Source organism: Gastrolobium bilobum, unplaced genomic scaffold (assembly GCF_033153095.1).
Source record: "Gastrolobium bilobum isolate Gb01-03AN ecotype WA unplaced genomic scaffold, APGP_CSIRO_Gbil_v1 utg5188, whole genome shotgun sequence".
Classification (NCBI taxonomy): domain Eukaryota; kingdom Viridiplantae; phylum Streptophyta; class Magnoliopsida; order Fabales; family Fabaceae; genus Gastrolobium; species Gastrolobium bilobum.
Window position 1 is genome coordinate 444,590 of NW_026899969.1, and position 18,698 is coordinate 463,287.

General features: G+C 30.6%; 1 protein-coding gene across 1 annotated transcript; it reads right to left on the bottom strand.

Annotated features, from left to right (window-relative positions):
* Positions 1-6,170: 6,170 nt before the first annotated feature.
* Positions 6,171-6,870, bottom strand: LOC133294565 (uncharacterized). The gene has a single exon (XM_061493255.1). The coding sequence runs from the start codon at positions 6,671-6,673 to the stop codon at positions 6,308-6,310; it is 366 nt and encodes a 121-aa protein (XP_061349239.1). The 5' UTR covers positions 6,674-6,870; the 3' UTR covers positions 6,171-6,307.
* Between the last annotated feature and the right edge of the window lie 11,828 nt (positions 6,871-18,698).

An 18,698-nucleotide genomic window follows, 5' to 3' on the forward strand; every position in this document is an offset into this window, starting at 1 on the left:
TACGTGCCCCTTCATGCCTTTGCAAATTGGATTTATTGAATGCATTGTTTGCGTACATTATATTTATACTACCATCTAGTCTTTTATTGCCATGTTATTAAAAAGCCTAACTATCGTAATTACTATTTAAAAGTGTAATTTTTTTAACAGTGTTATCACATTATTATTATAATACATTACTGAATGAAAGTGTAAAACTTTACGCTATCATTGGCGTTAATTGAATTCTTCAATATTTGGAATCAAGTTGGCGCATTTAATTTTAAGGGGCGGGTTGTATTTACTACTTCCATAATCTTACCATTATAACTTTTTCATCAATGGAACAAATGCAAATCAACCTCTCGTTAATCCTAATTTTCTTTCTATCGTCAACTTCATCTTCTCTCTTCTTCTGTCACTTGAATCTCATCCTCTCATCCTTCTCTCACCTTTTCACTACGACACAATATCCGCCACCATCCTCTCTTCTTCATCCTTCGAAAGCTAACGAAAACCCACGTCTCCATCGTCTCTCGCTCGTTGATATGTCTCAGTGGCCGACAAGGCAACTTCGTATCGCTGAAGTGCCGAAGAAGATTGGCACGAAATTGCTCACTTCAGAAACGTGATCGTGGAATGATTCTTCTAATAAAGGTAATATAAGCTGAAACTAGTACACTTTTAATAATACTTGTGTTTTATTTTATGCTTTTTTTATTTTAATTACAAGACAAATAGACTTGACCAAAAAGACATGTTATTATTCAAGAGGCAGGATCTTTTGACACCGGTGTCAAATTTGAAGTTTGACATCTGAGAGCCCTTAGATCAAAAAAGATTAATGGTGTCACATGCTTACAAATCAGAGTCATTGATTTTTTTTTTTATATAAGGGCTCTCAGATAAAGTGTCAAACTTCAAATTTGACACTGTTATCAAAAGATTCTGCCCTCATTTTTCAATATTCGATTTCATATCCAAAAACAGACATACAACGAATTCCATATAAACTTCCCCACAAAAAATGACATAATGACGATTCCTTATACATTTCATATCTAACGACTATTCAGGAAACAAAAAAAAAAAAAAAAAATCCAGGAAAGCACTGCATTTGCTTTGTCTTTGTTTCTTCTATAATCTATTTGGTTTTATCCCTAGAGTTGACATGAATATCATAAACCTAGATGTTATGCCCAAGTTAAATGCTTGTATTAATAATTTTAGGTGGATGGAGTATATAAGAGTATTGAAAATTTATTTTGTTCTTGGAAAGTTAACAAATAGTACAAACAAAGCAAGCATGAAATCTTCAACTTCTTTTCCAATTGTTTTCCCACTATCCAAAGTCAAGTAAGTCCCCAATTTGTATAAAAATATGTATACGCTCTAGTAAACAGATGTGATTTATTCTTCAAACTTTATCCAATGGCATGTATGGTATATTCTTATGTTTCTAATGACTTGTGCAGTACTCTCGCACCATATGATTTCTCCATCTTTATATAGCTCAAAACATGTGCTTTCCTTTAAATTGTCATCGGCTAGCGAAACCGTGCTTGGTGTTTTTCACTATGAATTATTCTTCATGGTTTCTTATCATTCTTTTGATATCCCATTTCTTCCAATATTCAAGCTTGACCATGAGAACAATGATTCAGCAAGTCACCGAAGCAACAAAAGATAATCAATATATCACTCAAGTTGGAAAAAGTACCTAATACTTATTCAATTTATTAACCTTTTGAAAAATATTTATAGTGCTACTGAGATACATGAGAAAATCATTTATCAAATATGATAAGTAACTTATTTACACCACCCGAACTTTTATAATTATTTCTATTCATATTCTTTTTCTTTCTTTTTTTGATAAAAAAAAAAAGTAAATACTCTGGTAGCACTGAAAATGCGTTACTCTTTGTGGTTAATACCACTTCAGTTATTTTTATTTTTATTTTCTATTTTTAGTACTATGGATGTGCTCGTGTTTCAAGTAGGGAAGGATGAGACTCGGCCATACATCAAAATTATATGGATTTAATTTTTTTCATTGAATTCAGTGGGTACTGAAATTATTTTCAAGCTATCAATATTATATTCAAGGCGAACTATTATTCTCTCATGATGCCCTAGAGGCCTGGACCTATTTGTTTATCTATCATTCAGGGGCATGCGCATGTCTAGGGGAGGGACGAGTATTAGCAGTGGCCCCTTCCTAAACTTTGATTATTTTTATTATTATATTATAATAATAATAAATTATTAATCCTTTTTTTTCTTGGAAATAATAAATTATTAATCCTAATAGTTAACCTCTTTTTTCAAATAAAAAACTAAAGAAAAATTCCATCTCACCACCCAATCACGTAGTTGTCACTAAAAAAGAAAGAAAGAAAGGATTGAAAATAGAGGAAGTTTGCTCGAAACTACAACTTGTCGCTTCCCACATTTCTTCATTGCTCATAGGCTCTTATTATAACCATCTCCTTGTATGTTTTCAATTTACTATTTCATCGGCTTCAACTTGTCCTGGTTGTTGCATCTCATGAGGTAAAACAAGTTCATTAGTTTTTTTAAAAAAGTTAAACTTCATAAGTAATATTATTACTTCTCCTTGTAATTGTAATGATGAGTTAAAGATTGTCCAAACAAATGAAATTGCAAGAATGATTGCGTAATACACTGTTATCGGACTGGTGTGTTATCATCACATATGATATTAAACGCGGATCACGATCACAGTTTGAGTTCTGCTAAATACGGTTGTTTTAAAATGTAAACGTTGTTAAAAAGGAAAAAGTTTTACCATATTTTAATTTAACTGTTGTGATTGTAACTGTGCTTAATATATATGTGATGATAACACACCAGTCAAATTGCTATCGATGAACTTAAAGTAGAAATTGATGTTAATTAGATTGGTACTTTACATCAAGCTCAAGCCATTCGTTGAAATTCTTATTACAGTTCTACATGCATTTTGTTTAAATATTTAAAGCCACATGTAAAGTTCTTAACAATATTTCTAATAAAGGAAAGATAGCATCACAACTTGGAGATGCAGATAATGCACACTCATTATTGACATCTTTTGATTTTGTCATCATATAGCACCTTACGAAGAAAATTATGGGTATTACTGATGTTCTTTGTTGAGATTTGTAGTAAGAGTCTTAAGATATTTCAAATGCATTACACCTAGTTTCAACTACAAAATAGTTACTTAAGAAGTTAAGAGAGTCGAGTTAGGGTGCTTTCTTGGTTCAAATTCAAAAATTTTGCATAAAACATGATATTGACATTACATATATGAGCGCAAAATATATAAGAAAGAGAGGTTGTGCTTAAGGTGATTTTTCTACAAAAAAAAATTATATCGGGTAAATATCTTTGTGCTACAGTTAATTATCAATTGCAAGAATAAACAACAGATTCTATGATAATATTATTGAATTACTTGTTGTAAAGTATAAATAACCAATTCAACCCAAATACTTAAGCTGTTGGGTGAAACTACATTCACAAGAGCCCACTAGACTTGAAGGATGAACAATGCACAGGTCCACCTACCTGCGCTAAGAAACTTCATAATACTTAATTTAATTATTAATTAAATAAGGGGGCGATGAGGATCAAACTCGTGACAAAAATCAATTCAACTCAAAAGTTTAAGATGTTGGGTGAAGCTACATTAATAGTTTTATATATCTCTAACACTTGCTTTGAGCATGGTTTTACATTTAAGAAATGGGTACAAGTCATTTTTTTTTCCCGATAAATCAGGTACAAGTAATTTACTAGTGATGATATTTGCAAACTAATGGATAAATTTTATTATGAAAATTTCACATAACATGAAAATTTGCACTTAAAAATAGAGTTATAGCATTTTAAGACATTCTAAAACATCCATATTTGAAGAATTTATCAACTACATATATCAAGGGCTAACAATAATTGTAAAGTTAATAATTTACCCTTTTGTTAATAGAGTTATTAGATTTGCACTCATTCACCAGGTTTCTATTATAACTATTGAAAGAGTTTTTTTTAGTAATGAAAATAATGAAGAATAGACTTCAAAATAAAATATAAGACTAATTGATTACCAAAAAAAAAAATATAAGACTAATTTCTTGACGATTCTTTGATTTAATATATTGAAAAAAATTATTTTAAATTTTAGCACAGATCTAAAAGAGTTTATAATATAAAAAATTCTAGAATTATTTTATTCTACAATAAAATTCTTCTAATGTTTTTATATTAGATCATATTGTATTATAAATACTTTTATTTTTTTCTCGTCATAAAAAAATTATGGGCCCACCATTACTATCATTGATGGCAATTTTAAATGTTAAATTCGTGTATTTTTCTTTTTTTCAAAGATATACTCTCAATTTTACACATAATAGAAAGGGTAATGTTTTTCTTATGTCATTGGAGAGAGCTTACCTCATGCCATAGACTCTTCGAAATTTGAGCCATCAATTTTTATTTTTTTTTCTTTTTGTTATAGTGTAGGACCCACTTGAAGATGTCTCTATAGGAGATAGTCTTGTCTCCAATGACATAAGAAAAAGCAATCCCTAATAGAAAACTGCTTTTAATTTGATTCGTTTTGAAAATTGGGCGCCTCTAAAAACAAAAATGTTGCTTCTTTCTTTTTTTTGGTAAGCAAATGTTGCTTCTTTCTACCACCCTTTCCTTATAACAGTCACACATGATACATCTCTTCTATAAACAAGAAGAAGGAAATAAATAAGCGTTCGATGTTTCTTATTTTAAAAGATATAAATAATGGAAATTATAGAGAGAAAAATCAGTGATTTTTTTTTAATTTAAATTTTAAATAAAAATATTAATTTATGTATTTTTTTTCTTTTCAAATGATATAATTCTATATCCTTTGAAAGACAAATATATTTTTTCAATGAATAAATAAATACTTTTTGGTTCTTTACTTTCATGAAATAGGTAAAATGAAAATGTAGAAACAGTATTGTCCATATAGAGTGTATTTTTCATACTACTACTTTCAATCAAACTCAAACACCTGTGTTTAAACTTTAAAGAGTATTTTTTTCTCTTAGATATTATTGTATGGCAAAACACTTTCTCCTTTAATAGGAGAATTGTTTTTTGATGTTAGTGAAAAATTGTTTTACGTGTAATAATTTTTTTATTTTTTTTGTTATTTATTTATGGTGAAACCCATTAAAATTATGTATCTGTGGAAAACTTTCTAACCTTGTGTTAAATAAAAAATGTTGACCTCTTATTGTATTAGCATTGATGTTTATATGAAAAAGTAAATGAGACGAAAATATTGTAAAAATTTCCGTCCTTATGTGAGCCGAAGCAAATGAAAGGACCAATGGGCTGAGGGCACACGTCTTAGGATACAGTTTCCACGTCCTGCAAAGCACACATTACAAAACAGTGCAGTAAGTAAGGGTCAGCGCAGCTGGCGTTAAACGTCAACAACTTTTCAATATTACGAATGTACCAATTTGATATATTTTTTTATGAAAAAAACAAGTATCTTATTGTAAGAAAATGTATCACTTTTTTACAGACACATAAAAGCACATGGGTCCCACTTTTTTTATTTATTCTCATCACTTTTTTCTTTCTTCTCTCTATGTTTGTGTGTGCAGGAAATGAATATTATTTTCCTATAACATGACAAAAACAATTCCCATTTTTTATTAAATAAAAAAAATAATAAATTTATATTATTTTTATCTTTATAATTACTTTTCTTATATCCTTATTTTTTTTCTTTTTTTAATAAGAACTACCTATTTCTTTTCTTTATACCTACTCCCATTGTACTCAAGTCTCAAAGTACACTCCAACAACACACAAAAGTAAGAAAAAGCAATGGCAACCCTGCACCAAATAAACGTTCTTGCACTAACTCATCACGGATATCAACTTCAAATGTTCAAATCAAATCCTCTAGGTCTAGGCCTTTATTTCCTTTTCCCTCCCTTGAATCGTTTTCATTTTGTATCCAACACGTATTTGAGGCATTTTTAACTCCTTTTTTAAATTCAAATTTAAAGGAACTTCGAATTCCGCACAAAAATAAATTAGGCTTTACACAAAACAAAACAATCCATGTGCGGAAGAAAAAATTAAAAAAATGCAAAAATTAAAGCAATTAAATGCAACCTTCAATTCTATGTAATCGTTTATTAAATACAATAACCTCGCAATTAGCACATCCCCACAATTCCAAGTTCATACATGAGAAATAAAATAAAATAAAAAAAGAAACTGGTAGACCCAGATCTGGAAAACATTTTGACTTTCATTCGTCGGAATCGCCGCCGCCGCCGAAGATGGATACCCGGTTGTACAAAAGGAACAGAATGAGGAGGAGAAAGAGGGCAACGCCGACGGGTGACCCGCTAACTCGGTGGATGCTGTCGGGTTCGCCGGTGGAGAAAAGGGTAGCGATGAATGAGCCACGATCGGAGGAGAGGAACTGGATGGTGAGGAGAAGAACGATGGGAAGGAGGATGAGACCCAGTGGGCTTAGAAGCTCCGATATTGCTCCCGTTATGGCTTCTCCCTGATCCCCAATAAGAGAAGGCACAATCACCACAATTGCTACCACTATTATCAGAAGGATACCATGTGGTGCACCTGCACCTTGTTGTCTTTCTTGTATCATCTTCTTCGGAAAATAAAAAAAGGGTTTGGTTTCTCACTTTCTCTTCTCAGAGAGAGAGAGAGGGGTATATAACTGATATAAGTAAGTATATAACCAACAAGCACCAAGTGTTTGTATTATTGTTTCTATGACTATGAGTCTATTATGAGTTATGACTATGTGTGCGGGGGCCTTAAAATATTAAGTGCTTCGGTTCGGGACACGTACATCTGAAATATTGAATTGTTTTTTTGACTCTATCTTGTGTACGCGGAACAGTGTGTAGACTTGCATTGCATTTGCATGTGCTTCAACTTAAAAGGATAAAAGGAAAATCAGAAACGAGGGATTGCGTTTGCTTATGTTGGTCTCGAGGAAGTTTCTGTTGGGAATAAACTTGTGACATTTTAACAGATTAAAATACAGGATTTAACTTGATTAGGTAAAAATAATTCTACATCCACTATAAAGAAATTTCACAGCACGCATTTATTTTAAATGATCCATTCCAGGCTACAGAATACCGACTTGGCCCCCTTCGTCTTCAATTTCAAACACGAAAAAGACTCTTGTCTTATTGGTTAATGGTTTTAACTTTAGTGTTAAAGACACGTTCGTCCACCGATGTATCTAAACATGTTTGGCCATGAATACTGTATATAAATAATGAGCTCAATTAGGTATGTAAGATTTTTATATCTACTGTAATATTTTTAATACTTGGATATATGTGTAACGTCATTGTTTGATTACAATTGATAATGTTTATTAAAAAATTTACACTTCATAAAGGTAGTTGAATCTCTTCCTGTCTATCATGTTTGTGTGTAATACTATTAATTAACTGATCAGAAGTCACATCAAACCTTGACAGTTGAGTGTGGATAGGGGATATTATCATGAAAAACAATATTTTCTTATATATCTCTATTAAATCCCCTTTGACATACCAAAAAAAAATCTCTTCATAAATTAAGAAGTCTGAGTTTGACAATTGTCAACCGACAGAGGAGAGCTCATGGCATAGTATTATCATTAATAAACTAAGTTATATCAAGTGGATTTGATATTATATCTTAATTTAAAGTTTTAAGGCATTGGGTTGATAGATCATCTCATTTATATATACTTTACTTAATCCATTATCAACCAATGTGAGACTCATTACACTTGAATAACCCAACAATCTCTCTCTTAACTGTGAAACTCAACATCTGGAACCAAGGGAGAGTCTATGGCGGGGGACACCAATAATGGGCTAGGCTACACCAACCGTAGAAAGTGGGTCCGACACCACATCTCAACCCAAAATCTTAAAGTATTGGGTTCATGAGTCCTTCCACTTATATTCACTTAACTCATTACTAATCAATGTGGGACTCGTCATATTTGAATACTCCAACAATCTTCCCCTCAAGTATGAAACTCAACATTGGTGTTGATCCTCCGCCACGGACTTTCCATGGACTCGTCTGGCAGTGGTATCCGAGCTGGTTTAGGCTCGAGTTAGCCTGGTGATTATTGGCTAGAAGGCGAGTTTAGATAGTACTTGGTTGTAGGGGTGTTCATCAACCGATCCAAACCGATTCAAACCGCGGAGACCGAACCGAAAAATCGATAACCGAACAAACTGAAAACCGAAAAACCGAAAATCGAACAAAAACCGCAACTTTTAATTGGATTGGATCGATTTTCAGATTGCTTAATGAAAATCGATCCAATATATTAATTTCCCTCTACTTACTTTGGTCTTTCTCCAATCATAATCCAAAAATTTCTAAACCCATCATTAACCCACCAACTAAACCCAAGAAAAAATCTAGTCACATCTCATCTACAAAATTTTATCTGCGTAGAGCTTCATATCTCATTGCCCCCCCCCCAAAAAAAACTATATTATCGTTTACTGATACTTTTACATTTCAAATTTTTTTACAAAGCCAATATATATATATATATATATATATACAAAAGATATTATCTGCATGAAATAAATTTTAGAATTCTTAAAAAATCGAAAACCGATTCAATCCAAACCGAAAAAAATTGGATTGGATCGGATCGGATTTGAAAAAAAGTTCAAACCAAATGGATGATTACATGGTCAAACCGAAGGGATTGGATCGGATGATTTTTTTTTTTTTTGTAAATGGATCGGATGATTTTTGCTTCCAAAATCGATCCAATCCAAACCGCGAACACCCCTACTTGGTTGTGGGGGAGCATACTAATAATGAGTTTCACACTTAGGGGTGAGTTTCACATTTGAAAGGGAGATTGTTAGGTTATTCAAGTGTGATGAGTCATATATTGGTTAATAATGGACTAAGTGAAGAGTATATAAGTAGAAGGACTCATTAACTCAATGCCTTAAAGTTTTGAATTGAGATATGGTATCGGATCCACTTGTTATGATTGAAGTAATTTAGCCTATTGATGATGGTCCCCTGCTACAGACTCTTTCCCTGAACCTGCATGACAAAAACTACCTATAATGTATATTTATAATCAATATGAGAGATTTGTAAGTGAAATGTTGCATATTCAACTTATGGGTACAATCAATAGAATTATAAGTTAAGTGTATCTTTTTTTAAATAGCACAAGTTATATTTTTTTAATTTTCAACACTATGTATTATAGATAGTACATAGTTATACTATAATACAATTTGTTTTTTTCCTAAAATTATATGTTTTTGAAAGTCTACGATAAACTCACCGAATAATCTAAAATTTTTACTTCTCTCAAAATCAGTTCTATTAGCCTCGAAATTAAAAAAATTTAATTCAAAAAATTACACAAGCACTCACAATTCCTGTATAATCTCATTTATGTTGACACAAAGGTGATTCAAAGTCCATCCAAACTGCTCCCAGTGGGTTTCAATGGGTTTTTAAGCGAATTCTGTGCTACAGCAGAATTTAGAGTGTTAACGAGTCGAGCCGAGTTGAGCTTTATCTTAAAAGGTTAAGTCTGTGTTTAAATATGTTAACTTGACAAATCCTGTCATCTATTATAAATATAATTATTGGCATGTGTCCTGATTTATTTACAAAAAATAAAAGTCTGGTTTAGCCTGTTTAAAAAAAATAAAACAACAAAAATTTATCCAAACAGAAAATACAATTAACAACACTAGTAATTCCATAAATATTCATAAATTCAATTTATATCCAAACAACATAATATAGAATAAAATCTTTCAAAAAGTCTGTTTAGCCAATAAAATAGGGTGAAATAGATTGAGGAGAAAGAAAGGGCTATTACAAGTAGTATAAAAAATAAAATAAAATACTAGGTCAGCCTAAGAGGCTTTAACTGAGGCTTTTTTACTAAACGAGCTTTTATACAAGTCTAAGCTCGGTACCAATAATTAATTTTAGACATGTAAGCTCAAGCCTTCACAAGCCAAGTCAAAGACCCCTAGTTCGTTTAGCACCCCCAGACATAAACGACTTATCCTACAAAACCAATATCTTTATGCATTGTGACTCTGAACATATCTGAATGTGAAATGTATATTTACCTAATATCTGTTCGTAGTATATGTCGCTTAATACATGTCAGTTTCCTACAACTTAAAATAAACCAGAATGAACATTGAACAAGAGATTAAAAAAAAAAAAACTCGTCATCTCATGATATACAAATATTACATTTTTCACGAGCTTATGTTATTAGAGAAATGTTACTCATACTATGCCCACGATAGATAAATTATACATAAAATCATTAAAATAGAACCTTCACCTAACAATTTGAATTTTTAGGTGAGATGAATCTTTACCGTGATATTATAGCTTGTGTGATCACAAAAAAAAAAAAAAGAGCATTTTCAATATCCACATTGGAAGCTTAAAAACTTTTACGTGAATAGGTGGGTTAGATAAATCATATATAAAACTATTAAAATGGCTTCACTTAATCATGTGAGCTTTTAGTTGAGATGATTAATAATAATTGATTGATGATTAGTGAATTCCACACTCTATAAATCACATAATAACTTTGTATAACATTATTTTAATTATTTTATCAATTAAAGAAAATTGTTACGCATAGATCAAGTGATTATTTTGTGCTAAAATTCTTAATAAATATGTTTAATTTTCACATTCAACTTATTAAGTTTAATACACTTTGATCTTAAAAGTTAAAAAAGTTATCATGTTAATAAACGTTTAAGAAAAAGATTAAATGAAAATATACATTTAAAAAAGATTAGGTGTCATGTTACGCTTTTTTAAAATTTAAAAATCAAACCACGCATAATCCTAAATTAATGAAAGTAAATTATACTTTTTCTTAAGAATTGTGAAAAGTAGATGAAAACATCTGGTGGTTCTAGTTGCGATTTTAATGTGATATCTTATCTCTGGTTCCCTATCAGCCGATGTAATATAGTGTTTTTTCTATGGATGATTCATGTAAATAATTACTTCAACTCAAAATTTTAAGGTATCGAGTGGTATTGAGTAATGGCATTTTTAATAATTTATATTATTTTCTAACATATCTTTTCATGCAAGAACTCTTTGGACTTGAAGCGTGGATATTACATAGGCTCAATTTTTATTTTTATTTCGTTTACCTTATACTTATTCAATTTCACAAGTGGGGGCGGTGAGGATCGAACTCGTGACTTTGTGGTTATTGAAGCTCTGATACTATGTGAAAAATTTATTCAACCCAAAATCTTAAGACATTGTCTGGGAGTTAGTTTTATAAGGAAAATGAAAGAAAGTGGAGGATTTTAATAATCATTTCCTTTGTTTGTAAGTTTAAAAAAAAAAAGGAGGAAAGAATTGAGGATTTTCACAAAATCCTCCAAAACCCTTATTGTTCATAAAATTAAAGTTCCCCAATTTGGGGGGTTGGAGGGAAAATATTTGAAATTACTTATCTATATTTTTTAAATGTGACACTACTAAAAAAGTTTCAAATACCGACAGAATTATCTACCTGAAATATTATGTCGAAAATACTAATAAATTTTTCGACGAAAAATAAATTTTCATAAAAAAAAAAATATACATTTTTTTTTTTTGGGTATAACGTGGAGGGTATCCTCATTCAACCTCTTCCAGTCACCTTGTCCTCCGAGTACAGCTCGAAGGTTACCCCTCATTGGAACAGCGGACGCATTAAGCTTCACTACCGGATGAAGGATGATACTAATCCCTCATTCGAGGAGAAAGGCATGTCCTCTGGCCCCTAAAGATTTTCCAAGAATTTTCTTGAGACAGGGTTTGAACCCCTGACCCAAGCAAATCCTTAGAAGCTCAGTTGCCAACTGAGCTACCATTGAAGGTTAAAAAAAAGATATAATTTTTTTTTTATCGAAACTAAAGACGAAATTAGAGACGAAAAGAGGTCACAATCACTAAGAGTAGTTTTTTACATAAATAAAATTCTGTTAAAACTATTGACAGAATCTAAATTCCGTCAAATCTTTTCCGGTCAAAATTTTCAACAAAAAATATTTTCGTCCAAATTTTTGCAAAACATATTTATATTTAAAATTTTTGACGTAATACATTTTCGTAACAAAAATTTCCAAAAAAATTTCCATCAAAATTCATGACTGAATCTAATTTTCGTTGAAAGTTTCGACTGAAATATTTTTGTCAAATTTTTCAACAAAAAATACTTCCGTCAAAACTATTAACGAAATACATTTCTATCTAAAAATTTCAACGGGAAATATTTTCGTCGACATTTTTGACGAAAAATATTTTCGTCAAATATTTTGATAAAATAAATTCTGTACATTTTTTTACGAAATCTAAATTTCATCGAAACTTTCGATCAAAACATTTATGTCCAAATTTTTGACAAAAAATATTTCTGTCAAAATTTCAACTTAATACATTTCAGTAAAAAAATTCGATAAAAAAATTCTTTCTAAATTCTTGACAGAATCTAAATTTCGTCCAAAGTTTGGAGGAAAATATTCCAGTCAAATCTTTTGACAAAAAAAAATTTTATCCAAATTTTTGACGGAACACGTTTCCATCAAATTTTTTTGACAGAAAGCATTTATGTAAAATAATTTCTGTCAGAAATTGACGTTATTTTTTTAAATTTCGACGGAATTATGTTTTGTTGAAAATTTTGATGTAAATTTATTTCAGTTAAAATTTCGACGGATAAAAAATTTTTGTTGCCTTTCGATGAAAAAATTACATCGAAATGTATTTTTCGACATTTGAAACGTAAAAATTTCATCGAAAATATGATCTTTTTTAGTAGTATGAAAAGTATATAAATAATTTTTTTAAGAAAATTGAAAAATAATTTTATTTGTAAAATATAATAATTATATTAATTTTTTTAAAAATGGTAAAATTGTAAAAATCCAAATAACTTTTCATTTTTTTCTATTACCATTTTTTTTAACTCTCAAACAAGGGAATGAAATACCCTTCATTTTCCTTTCCTTCTTTCCCCTGCCTTCCTCTTACATTCTTTTCCTTCTCCTCCCCACCAAACTCCCAAACAAAGTCTAAGGTGTTGGGCACGAGTCTTTTTAATGATTTATATTATTCTCTAACACACCTCCTCATGCTACTTCGATCTTGAAGCGTGAATATTATATAAGCTCAATTTTTTTAATGGTTTATAATATTCTTTAACAGTTCAAGAGTTTCTTCAGATGCGTCAATATGAGGTGATAATGCATTTATACAAATTCCAATTCTCTAAGTTAATAAGTGAACGAGACACAACAAGCAAGGAGAAGAAATGTGCATAATTAAATACCATATGCTATGTTGCACCAACACTGACATGTGGCACGACAAGATACAGTGACACGTTAATTTTAAAAAATGTTAGATTTTATCACATTAAGAAACATTTTTATATTAAATAGTATTTTTTAATATTTACAGTATAGTTTATATTTAATTCATATAGCATCTCATAAAAAGTCATATAACCAATAAATATCTTGAATAGTTTTATTTATAAACATGTTCCTCATGAATGTGCTAAAGGAATTGATTATAGAGTTTATAATTTTATTTATAAAATATTTTTGATTATTCAAAATAATTTAAAATATTTATCATTTAAGGTAATAAACAATAAATAAGATGGCCATTAAACAGCCTTAATTTTATTTCAAAACATAATTATATTCAATTAAATTACCCATCATTGTTTACCAAAAGAAATATCCATCATTAGAATATTAAAGATACTATCAGTTTATAAATATTTGTTATTATTTTTTTAACAAAGTGATAAAGTAATTGAAAGATTACAATTATTTTAACAAATAAATATTTTGATCCTCAGAAAGCATTTAATGGTGCACACATTAAAAGGAAATGCACTTGTCATGTTACATGACATATGAATAGTTGTTATGTTATGTAAAAGACAATATCATTTCATTGAATAATGTGTCATCTTATTTTTTTTAATATTATATAATTGTCTTTTTCCTAACATAAAAACAATTCATTTATCATGTAACATGACAAATTCATTTCCCCACATTAAATGCATTTTAAATTTATAAATCAAAATTCCTAATTATCAAATTCACAATATGATTCAAACCTCCACCTCTTCCCATCCCATATACTATAATAATAACGAAACACACCACCTTTTCATACTCAAGAAGATCATAATTATTTCCAATATCAAAAAAGCAAAATGCAAAGGCATCAAACTCGATTCCCTTCCAATATCGTCCTCTGCCGCTATAGCCTCCCTCACCTTAAAAGAAATCCGAAAACTCATCGAACCCTTTGGCCGAAACAAGCTCATCAAAGTTCTCGAAAGCGCAGCACTTGGTCATCCCCTCGTCGCCATTCGTTCCATCACTGACCGCGACACCACTCTCTAGAAGCTTTTCGTCCGAGGCCTCAGCAGCGAAACCACCAGCAACTCCCTCCACGAGGTCTTCTCCGTATTTGGGCTCATTGACGAGGCAACAATCATCTTCGACAAAGCGAATGGGTCCACAAAGTTTTTTTTTTTTTGTTTTAAAAACTTTTATTTTATTTTATAATTATTTTAATTTTATAAAAATTTCAAAAAATTTACATTTCTGCCTCTTGACCGTGTTGGACCCCGTCAAAATAGCGTGTCAAGATAGTCAATGTGTCTAAAATAATTGACCACATGTCAAACGCATGTCAGAGAGTGTCGATGTCCGTCACGCAATTTTCTGCAAAATGGCATGTCATAGAATGTCAGACATCGACACTCTCTGACACGCGTCCGACATGTGGTCAATTATTTCAGACACATTGACTATCTCGACACGCGATAAGAGGCAGAAATGTAATTTTTTTGAAATTTTTATAAAATTTAAATAATTATAAAATAAAACAAAGTTTTTAAAACAAAAAAAAAACTTCGTGGACCCATTCGCTTTGTCGAATATGACTGTTGCCTCGTCAATGGGCCCAACTACGGAGAAGACCTCGTGGAGGGAGTTGCTGGTGGTTTCGCCGTCGATGCCTCGGACGAAAAGCTTTTGGAGAATGGTGTCGTGGTCTGTGATGGAACGAATGGCGTCGACCACGTCAGGATGACGAAGTGCTGCGGTTTCGAGAATTTCGATGAGCTTGTTTCTGCTGAAGAATTCAATGATTTTCGAATTTCTTCTGGAGCGAGGGAGACGATGGCGGCAGAAGACGATGATGGAGGGGAATCGAAGTCGCAATCTTTGTCAATCTTTTGCTTCTTCTGAGGTTGAGGAGTTGAAGGAAGTGGAAAGGAAAATATTTTGGAAGTGTGAGGCATTTTGGTAAGTGGATGAAGGTGCAGAAGAGTGAGGATAATGCAAGGCGTAAAAACCCAAAATGCAGAGGGTCAGTATCGCCTCGAGCATGCTTAAAGGTATGAGCTTTGCAGCAAAAACAGGTGGTGGGTTTCGTTATTATTATAGTATACGAGATGTGATAGGATGCGATACGACGCGACGAAAGAGGTGACGTTTGAGTCGCATTGTGAATATGATCAAAATGCATTTAATGTGTGCACAATTAAATTCTTTCCCAGTTTTAAAATATTTATTTATGTTAAAATAATTGTATTCTTTATTTATTTTTTGGTAAAAAATAATTGTATTTTTCAATTACTTTATCACTTTGCTAAAAAAATAATAATAAAATATTTATAATCTGATAATATCTTTAATATTCTAATGATGGGTAATTTAATTGAATATAATTCTTTTGAAATAAAATCAAGGCTATTTAATGGCCATCTTATTTGTTGTATGTTACCTTAAATGACAGATATTTTAAATTATATTGAAAAATCAAAAGTATTTTATAAATAATATCATAAACTCTATAATCAATACCTTTAGGCTTTAGCACACTCACGAGCAACATATTTATAGATAAAATTATTCAAGATATTTATTGGTTGTATATTTTTTTATTAACTACTATATGTATTAAATATAAAGTATATTATATATTAAAAATATTATGTAATATTATAATATGTGTTACTGTGTCAAAGTTTAATATTTTTTAAAATTTATGTATTACCGTATCGTTCCCATGTGAATATATGTGCAACGTAGTCGTAGGCTACAATACCCGCCTCGCCACATATCACTGGCCAGTGGAATCTGGCCATTAACACCTCTTCCAATCCTTTCGCTAAAATACAATTTTTTTAAAAAGAAATACGTATTACACACTCCACGGTACTACCACCTGTTTGTGACATTCGTTTTAGATGTGAAAACTGAAAAGTATAAGTTCCAATGCACGTTTTATTAAAGGGAAATATTTTTTTACGGAAAAAAGTGTTTGTCATTTTAAATGATACAAAGTTATATTATTTTAAGAGATAAATAGATATAAGATAAATTTTTTATTTAAAATTTAAATTAAAAAAGTACTTATTTTCTCTCTCCCATGATTTTCATTTCTTGTGTATGTCTCTCTCTTAACATGACATAACTTATGTCATTTAAAATGACAAACATCAAATCTTTTCTTATGTTGTAGGAAAATAATTACCTCATATTGTAGAAATAAAATTATAAATAAGACTTACATGTAAGAGGAGAGAGGAAAAAAGAGTGATGTGATTCATCTTTTTTTATATGTGTAGAAAAATTATTTATCTCATATAAAATGAGATAAATATAACCGTTTATTAAAAGGGGCAAAAAAATCTACATTCAAACGGCTTTTTAGAAGACGCTGAGATTCCGAAACGAACAAATTTAAGTTTAATTATATTATTAGATGAAAACAATAAAACGAAATACACACGCAAATACATAAAGCTGCACCAAATGATGGTAGTTCACTTGGCGCATGAGAGCTGAGCAGGTGGGAGTGAGAGTATGTGTTCGAATCTTCTCAGTACCACTTTTAGGAGGGGTTTAAAGTCTTAATCTTGGTCCCGCCCCGAATCAGATTAGTCGCGAAGCGATTAATCGATGGAATATTTCCAAAAAAAAAATTGGCAGACTAGGAGTGGTGGAATCGGGCTCTAATTTGAGCTCGGGCCAAAAAATTATATGTGTATTTATTTTTCTTAATTTTAGTTGATTCATATCATAATATATTTAAATTACATCAAATACAGAACATCTGGGCAGGTAGCACTAAAAAGAGTTAAAATTTTATTAAATATTTTTTAATTTTACTAAAAATAATTTATTTATTTTATACAAGTGAAAATTAAACACATAACTTAATACAACTTACCCAAATCTTTCACAAAAAATATTTTAAGTTTTACATAAGATCAAATTATAAATTGTAGCCCGAGCCATATTACAATTTTAATTCGGATCAAATTATAATTAATTATATAATTATATATAATAAGTACAATTTGATAAAATTTAACCTAGGTTAAAGCCACACCCATATCACACATGGCTCCGCCACTGCAGACTAGATTTAGTACTAAACATTAAATACTTTGATATCCTTTGGTTTACTCGTGACTTTTTTCGAGATTTCTTTCTAAAAATATATTCGAGTACTTATTAATTATTATTATCAAACTATAGGTTATATTATACTATTTTTTATATGTGACTTTTAATTATGGATTTTGCATTTGCCATGCAACATGATAAATGCAAAAATTTTAACACATACATCAATATTTGTGTTACATTCTTTTTTTTTTCTTTTTCTTCTTTTTTTAAACATGATAAATTCCATATCTATTATCTTTATAACATGATAAAAGAATTGTCCTACAATATTATACTTGTTTTTCCCTTTAATTATTCATGAAATGATGCAAAACCGACTATAACCCAATAAATACATTATAATTGCATTGAGTAAATATCAAAGACAAAGGTCATTTTCAAGAACTAAGAATTAATGTGATAAAAAAAAGGGTAATACTTCTCTTATGTTGCATAAGAGAAGTATTATCTCATGCTCAAACAATAGTTAGGAGAGGGAAAAAAGTTAAAGATGAGAGAAAAAAATCTTATAAAACCCATTTAAAATATGTAAATGTACGAGATAATAATTTTTTTCATGTAACATAAGAAAATAATTTTCTAAAAAAAAAAAAAATGCGAATCTCAAATGTTAACTAGACATGAAGAACTGCTAGAATAGCGGGTGTCCTGAAATAATATTGCCATATTGGTCAAACACATGCCACTCGGCTTCCATTGCTGCATCTCGCACGAAGCACATGTTCATCTCTGACAATTTGTACACACACAAAACTTTACCCACATATGAAAATGCGCCAAGTATTAAGTCTGTGTCTCCCTCCCTTGCATCGTGGATTTGACTTACATCGAAAGAAACCAAACAAAAAAAATAAAAATAAAAAAGGAAAATGGCGAACCTCAAACTTGCAAATTAACAAAAGAGAGAGAGAGAGAGAGAGAGGCCACCAATTCCGCGCATGTTGGAACGATTATAAAGCCAAATTTCATGCATCACAATTCAGTGCATCTTCCATTTTCTATCTCTCTCTAGCATCTTGAACTCTCTATCAATTTACCAAACAGAGAAAGAAGTACCTTTATGTCAGTGTAAGAGAAATTAAGAACAAAGATAGAAAG

What these genes read in the sequence shown, in the direction of transcription:
- LOC133294565 (XM_061493255.1), bottom strand. Translation starts at nt 6,673, where the DNA reads ATGATACAAGAAAGACAACAAGGTGCAGGTGCACCACATGGTATCCTT.